The sequence below is a fragment of the Nerophis lumbriciformis genome, linkage group LG20 (genome assembly GCF_033978685.3).
Source record: "Nerophis lumbriciformis linkage group LG20, RoL_Nlum_v2.1, whole genome shotgun sequence".
NCBI lineage: Eukaryota > Metazoa > Chordata > Actinopteri > Syngnathiformes > Syngnathidae > Nerophis > Nerophis lumbriciformis.
The window spans coordinates 37,754,355-37,762,500 of record NC_084567.2 but is presented as its reverse complement, the minus strand read 5'-3'; the positions used below and the strand labels follow the sequence as shown (position 1 = coordinate 37,762,500).

The following is an 8,146-nucleotide window of genomic DNA, read 5'->3' as shown; positions in this document are numbered from 1 at the left end:
CTTGATGTAAGTGTCTATATTAGCCTACTATCAAAATGACTTTATAAGTCTTATATAAATGTTATAATGAAGGCACCACATGATGTAAGTGTCCATATTAGTTGTATTAGCCTACTATCAAAATGACTTTAAAAGTCTTATATAAGTGTTATAATGAAGACAACACTTGATGTAATTGTCTATATTAGCCTACTATCAAAATGACTTTATAAGTATTATATAAGTGTTAAAATGAAGACACTACATGATGTAAGTGTCTATATTAGCTATATTAGCCTACTGTCAAAATGACTTTATAAGTCTTACATAAGTGTTATAATGAAGGCAACACATGATGGGTCTATATTAGCCTACTATCAAAATGACTTTATAAGTCTTATATAAGTGTTATAATGAACACAACACATGATGTATGTGTCTATATCAGCTATATTAGCCTACTATCAAAAATACTTTATACGTCTTATATAAGTGTTATAATGAAGGCAACACATGATGTAAGTGTCTATATTAGCCTACTATCAAAATTACTTTATAAGTCTTATATAAGTGTTATAATGAAGACAGCACATGATGTAAGTGTCTATATTAGCCTACTATCAAAATTACTTGATAAGTCTTATATAAGAGTTATAATGAAGGCAACACATGATGTAAGTGTGTATATTAGCCTACTATCAAAATGACTTTATAAGTCTTATATAAGTGTTATAATGAAGACAAGACATAATGTATGTGTCTATATCAGCTATATTAGCCTACTATCAAAATGACTGTATAAGTCTTATATACGTGTTATAATGAAGGCAACACATGATGTAAGTGTCTATATTAGCCTACTATCAAAATGACTTTATAAGTCTTATATAAATGTTATAATGAAGGCACCACATGATGTAAGTGTCCATATTAGTTGTATTAGCCTACTATCAAAATGACTTTATAAGTCTTATATAAGTGTTATAAAGAACACAACACATGATGTATGTGTCTATATCAGCTGTATTAGCCTACTATCAAAATTACTTTATAAGTCTTATATAAGTGTTATAATGAAAATAACACATGATGTAAGTGTCTATATTAGCCTACTATCGAAATGACTTTATAAGTCTTATATAAGTGTTATAATGAAGACAACACATGATGTAAGTGTCTATATTAGCCTACTATCAAAATGACTGTATAAGTCTTATATAAGTGTTATAATGAAGGCAACACATGATGTAAGTGTCTATATTAGCTATATCAGCCTACTATCAAAATGACTTTATAAGTCTTATATAAGTGTTATAATGAAGGCAACACATGATGTAAGTGTCTATATTAGCTATATCAGCCTACTATCAAAATGACTTTATAAGTCTTATATAAGTGTTATAATGAAAATAACACAGGATGTAAGTGTCTATATTAGCTGTATTAGCCTACTATCCAAATGACTTTATAAGTCATATATAAGTGTTATAATGAAGACAACACATGATGTATGTGTCTATATTAGCCTACTATCAAAATGACTTTATAAGTCTTATATAAGTGTTATAATGAAGGCAACACTTGATGTAAGTGTCTATATTAGCCTACTATCAAAATGACTTTATAAGTATTATATAAGTGTTATAATGAAGACAACACATGATGTAAGTGTGTATATTAGCCTACTATCAAAATGACTTTATAAGTCTTATAAAAGTGTTATAATGAAGGCAACACTTGATGTAAGTGTCTATATTGGCCTACTATCAAAATGACTTTATACGTCTTATATAAGTGTTATAATGAAGGCAACACATAATGTAAGTGTCTATATTAGCCTACTATCAAAATGACTTTATAAGTCTTATATAAGTGTTATAATGAAGACAACACATGATGTAAGTGTGTATATTAGCCTACTATCAAAATGACTTTATACGTCTTATATAAGTGTTATAATGAAGGCAACACATAATGTAAGTGTCTATATTAGCCTACTATCAAAATTACTTTATAAGTCTTATATAAGTGTTATAATGAAGGCAACACTTGATGTAAGTGTCTATATTAGCCTACGATCAAAATGACTTTATAAGTCTTATATAAGTGTTATAATGAAGGCAACACATGATGTAAGTGTATATATTAGCTATATTAGCCTACTATCAAAATGACTTTATAAGTCTTATATAAGTGTTATAATGAAGACAGCACATGATGTAAGTGTCCATATTAGCCTACTATCAAAATGACTTTATAAGTCTTATATAAGTGTTATAATGAAGGCAACACTTGATGTAAGTGTCTATATTAGCCTACTATCAAAATGACTTTATAAGTCTTATATAAGTGTTATAATGAACACAACACATGATGTAAGTGTCTATATTAGTTATATTAGCCTACTATCAAAATAACTTTACAAGTCTTATATAAGTGTTATAATGAAGGCAACACATGATGTAAGTGTCTATATCAGCTATATTAGCCTACTATCAAAATGACTGTATAAGTCTTATATAAGTGTTATAATGAAGGCAACACATGATGTAAGTGTCTATATTAGCCTACTATTAAAATTATTTTATACGTCTTATATAAGTGTTATAATGAAGACAACACGTGATGTAAGTGTGTATATTAGCCTACTATCAAAATGACTTTATAAGTCTTATAAAAGTGTTATAATGAAGGCAACACTTGATGTAAGTGTCTATATTGGCCTACTATCAAAATGACTTTATACGTCTTATATAAGTGTATTAATGAAGGCAACACATGATGTAAGTGTCCATACTAGCTATGTTAGCCTACTATCAAAATTACTTTATAAGTCTTATATAAGTGTTATAATGAAGACAATACATGATGTAAGTGTCCATATTAGCTATATTAGCCTACTATCAAAATGACTTTATAAGTCTTATATAAGTGTTATAATGAAGGCACCACATGATGTAAGTGTCTATATTAGCCTACTATCAAAAAATACTTTATACGTCTTATATAAGTGTTATAATGAAGGCAACACATGATGTAAGTGTCTGTATTAGCCTACTATCAAAATGGCTTTATAAGTCTTATATAAGTGTTATAATGAAGGCAACACATGATGTAAGTGTCTATTTTAGCCTACTATCAAAATGACTTTATAAGTCTTATATAAGTGTTATAATGAAGGCAACACATGATGTAAGTGTCCATACTAGCTATGTTAGCCTACTATCAAAATTACTTTATAAGTCTTATATAAGTGTTATAATGAAGGCAACACATGATGTAAGTGTCTATATTAGCTATATTAGCCTACTATCAAAAAGACTGTATAAGTCTTACATAAATGTTATAATGAAGGCAACACATGATGTAAGTGTCCATATTAGCCTACTATCAAAATTACTTTATAAGTCTTATATAAGTGTTATAATGAAGGCAACACTTGATGTAAGTGTCTATATTAGCCTACTATCAAAATTACTTTATAAGTCTTATATAAGTGTTATAATGAACACAACACATGATGTATGTGTCTATATCAGCTATATTAGCCTACTATCAAAAAGACTGTATAAGTCTTACATAAATGTTATAATGAAGGCAACACATGATGTAAGTGTCCATATTAGCCTACTATCAAAATGACTGTATAAGTCTTATATAAGTGTTATAATGAAGGCAACACATGATGTGTCTATATTAGCCTACTATCAAAATGACTTTATAAGTCTTATGTAAGTGTTATAATGAAGGCAACACATGATGTAAGTGTCTATATCAGCTATATTAGCCTACTATCAAAATGACTTTATAAGTCTTATATAAGTGTTATAATGAAGGCAACACATGATGTGTCTATATTAGCCTACTATCAAAATGACTTTATAAGTCTTATGTAAGTGTTATAATGAAGGCAACACATGATGTAAGTGTCCATATTAGTTGTATTAGCCTACTATCAAAATGACTTTATAAGTCTTACATAAGTGTTATAATGAAGGCAACACATGATGTGTTTATATTAGCCTACTATCAAAATGACTGTATAAGTCTTGTATAAGTGTTATAATGAAGGCAACACATGATGTAAGTGTCTATATTAGCCTACTATCAAAATGACTTTATAAGTCGTATATAAGTGTTATAATGAAGACAGCACATGATGTAAGTGTCCATATTAGCCTACTATCAAAATGACTTTATAAGTCTTGTATAAGTGTTATAATGAAGGCAACACATGATGTAAGTGTCCATATTAGTTGTATTAGCCTACTATCAAAATGACTTTATAAGTCTTACATAAGTGTTATAATGAAGGCAACACATGATGTGTCTATATTAGCCTACTATCAAAATGACTTTATAAGTCTTATGTAAGTGTTATAATGAAGGCAACACATGATGGAAGTGTCCATATTAGTTGTATTAGCCTACTATCAAAATGACTTTATAAGTCTTACATAAGTGTTATAATGAAGGCAACACATGATGTGTCTATATTAGCCTACTATCAAAATGACTGTATAAGTCTTGTATAAGTGTTATAATGAAGGCAACACATGATGTAAGTGTCTATATTAGCTATATCAGCCTACTATCAAAATGACTTTATAAGTCTTATATAAGTGCTATAATGAAGGCAACACATGATGTAAGTGTCTATATCAGCTATATTAGCCTACTATCAAAATGACTTTATAAGTATAATATAAGTGTTATAATGAAAATAACACATGATGTAAGTGTATATATTAGCTGTATTAGCCTACTATCCAAATGACTTTATAAGTCTTATATAAGTGTTATAATGAAGACAACACATGATGTATGTGTCTATATTAGCCTACTATCAAAATGACTTTATAAGTCTTATATAAGTGTTATAATGAAGGCAACACTTGATGTAAGTGTCTATATTAGCCTACTATCAAAATGACTTTATAAGTATTATATAAGTGTTATAATGAAGACAACACATGATGTAAGTGTGTATATTAGCCTACTATCAAAATGACTTTATAAGTCTTATAAAAGTGTTATAATGAAGGCAACACTTGATGTAAGTGTCTATATTGGCCTACTATCAAAATGGCTTTATAAGTCTTATATAAGTATTATAATGAAGGCAACACATGATGTAAGTGTCCATATTAGTTGTATTAGCCTACTATCAAAATGACTGTATAAGTCTTATATAAGTGTTATAATGAAGGCAACACATGATGTAAGTGTTTATATTAGCCTACTATCAAAATGACTTTATAAGTCTTATATAAGTGTTATAATGAAGGCAACACATGATGTAAGTGTCCATATTATTTGTATTAGCCTACTATCAAAATGACTTTATAAGTCTTATATAAGTGGTATAATGAAGGCAACACATGATGTAAGTGTCTATATTAGCCTACTATCAAAATGACTTTATAAGTCTTATATAAGTGTTATAACGAACACAACACATGATGTATGTGTCTATATCAGCTATATTAGCCTACTATCAAAATGACTTTATAAGTCTTATATAAGTGTTATAATGAAGGCAACACATGATGTAAGTGTCTATATCAGCTATATTAGCCTGCTATCAAAATGACTTTATAAGTCTTAAATAAGTGTTATAATGAAGGCAACACTTGATGTAAGTGTCTATATTAACCTACTATCAAAATGACTTTATAAGTCTTATATAAGTGTTATAATGAAGGCAACACATGGTGTAAGTGTCCATATTAGTTGAATTAGCCTACTATCAAAATGACTTCATAAGTCTTACATAAGTGTTATAATGAAGGCAACACATGATGTGTCTATATTAGCCTACTATCAAAATGACTTTATAAGTCTTATGTAAGTGTTATAATGAAGGCAACACATGATGTAAGTGTCCATATTAGCTATATTAGCCTACTATCACAATTACTTTATAAGTCTTATATAAGTGTTATAATGAAGACAACACATGATGTAAGTGTCTATATCAGCTATATTAGCCTACTATCAAAATGACTTTACAAGTCTTATATAAGTGTTATAATGAAGGCAACACATGATGTAAGTGTATATATTAGCTATATTAGCCTACTATCAAAATGACTTTATAAGTCTTATATAAGTGTTATAATGAAGACACTACATGATGTAAATGTATATATTAGCTATATTAGCCTACTATCAAAATGACTTTATAAGTCATATACAAGTGTTATAATGAAGACAGCAAATGATGTAAGTGTCCATATTAGCCTACTATCAAAATGACTTTATAAGTCTTGTATAAGTGTTATAATGAACACAACACATGATGTATGTGTCTATATCAGCTATATTAGCCTACTATCAAAAATACTTTATACGTCTTATATAAGTGTTATAATGAAGGCACCACATGATGTAAGTGTCCATATTAGCCTACTATCAAAATTACTTTATAAGTCTTGTATAAGTGTTATAATGAAGGCAACACATGATGTAAGTGTCTATATTAGCCTACTATCAAAATGACTTTATAAGTCTTATATAAGTGTAATAATGAAGGCAACACATGATGTAAGTGTCCATATTAGCTATATTAGCCTACTATCAAAATTACTTTATAAGTCTTATATAAGTGTTATAATGAAGGCACCACATGATGTAAGTGTCTATATTAGCCTACTATCAAAATGACTTTATAAGTCTTATATAAGTGTTATAATGAAGGCAACACATGATGTAAGTGTCCATATTAGCTATATTAACCTACTATCAAAATGACTTTATAAGTCTTATATAAGTGTTATAATGAAGGCAACACAAAGCAGACAAACTCAAACACATTTGTGTTAAAATACTGAACAGATGTTTATTTGGGATAAGGTAAACATATGTTCAGTATTTTAACATAAAAGTGTTTGATTGTGAGGCATTAAAAGCCACAAAATGCGACGGGTCCATCAGAGCCACAAACGCTGGCTGAGTAACAACAACATGAACATTACACAAGGATGCACCTACCTTCAGGAGTAGGTGATACTTGAGTACTCTCTGCATGGGAACCACCAGAAGATCCTGCAGCTTGAACTTGCCTTCCTGCACTTTCATTGTACATTCCTGTCAAAACAAGCACACAAACACTTATAAAGCAGCATTGTGTACTCCCGAACACAAAAAGAGACGTGCATTCTTGTTTCTTGTTGCAGTCGCAGCGATGCTTTCATACTTTGTGCTGGATTACGTTACCGAACAATGAGGTCGGTTTATTTTTTCAAGCGAACAAAAGCTCCTGCCTGTGCCAGCTATTTGTGACACAAATACCTTGCGCGCGACCTGGAATGTTCCTTTGACAACAGCGAATGGCTGGCTTCCAAAAGAAACGGCATGCAATGCTCCTTCATAGTGCTCTTTGTGTGTTTCCATACAGCCTGCATAACACTGCAGTCACAGTGGAGGCTTTACAGCACAGGTGTCAAACACCTGGAAATGATACGTGTTGATAAAGTATGTAATATTTTCTCACTAAATGTAATAGATTTTATATATATTTATATATATTTATATATATATATATATATATATATATATATATATATATATATATATATATATATATATATATATAACTATATATAAAATCTATTATATATATATATATATATATGTCTTAATAAGGTTATCCAAAAAATAGTGCTCGATACCGTAGTAGAGCGCAATATATGTATGTGTGGGAAAAAAATCACAAGACTATTTCATCTCTACAGGCCTGTTTCATGAGGGGGGGTACCCTCAATCGTCAGGAGATTTTAATGGGAGCATTCGCATACCATGGTTTATATAGGGCACAGAGTGGGTGGGTACAGGCTGGCCTAGGGGCGTGGTGATTGGCTCATGTGTTACCTAGGAGGTGTTTCCGTCTATGGCGGCATGTTGTTACAATTTCGCTGCGCTTGTTGAGGGATGACAGGTCTGGACGGTAAATAATAAACAGTTTCTCTTTCAAGCATAGGTTGCATCTTTTATTACCACTATTGTAAGGTGTGCTGGATGCAAGAATTTGCCATGTTATTGAATATTCATAACATGTTATTGAATATTCATAACATGGCAAATTCTTGCAAGAATTTGCCATGTTATTGAATATTCATAACATGTTATTGAATGGCAAATTCAAGTAATTCATAACATGTTATTG

The 8,146-nt window shown here is 29.9% G+C and overlaps 1 protein-coding gene across 9 annotated transcripts in view; it reads right to left on the bottom strand.

Moving 5' to 3' along the window:
- Window positions 1-8,146, bottom strand: part of vav2 (vav 2 guanine nucleotide exchange factor) — a 675,751-nt gene that overhangs the window by 63,365 nt on the left and 604,240 nt on the right. For all 9 annotated transcript variants that reach the window (XM_072915349.1, XM_072915351.1, XM_072915350.1 and 6 more), the window contains one exon: window positions 6,973-7,068. In XM_072915349.1, the coding sequence (XP_072771450.1) occupies window positions 6,973-7,068 (96 nt within the window). The remainder of the gene's footprint in view (window positions 1-6,972; window positions 7,069-8,146) is intronic.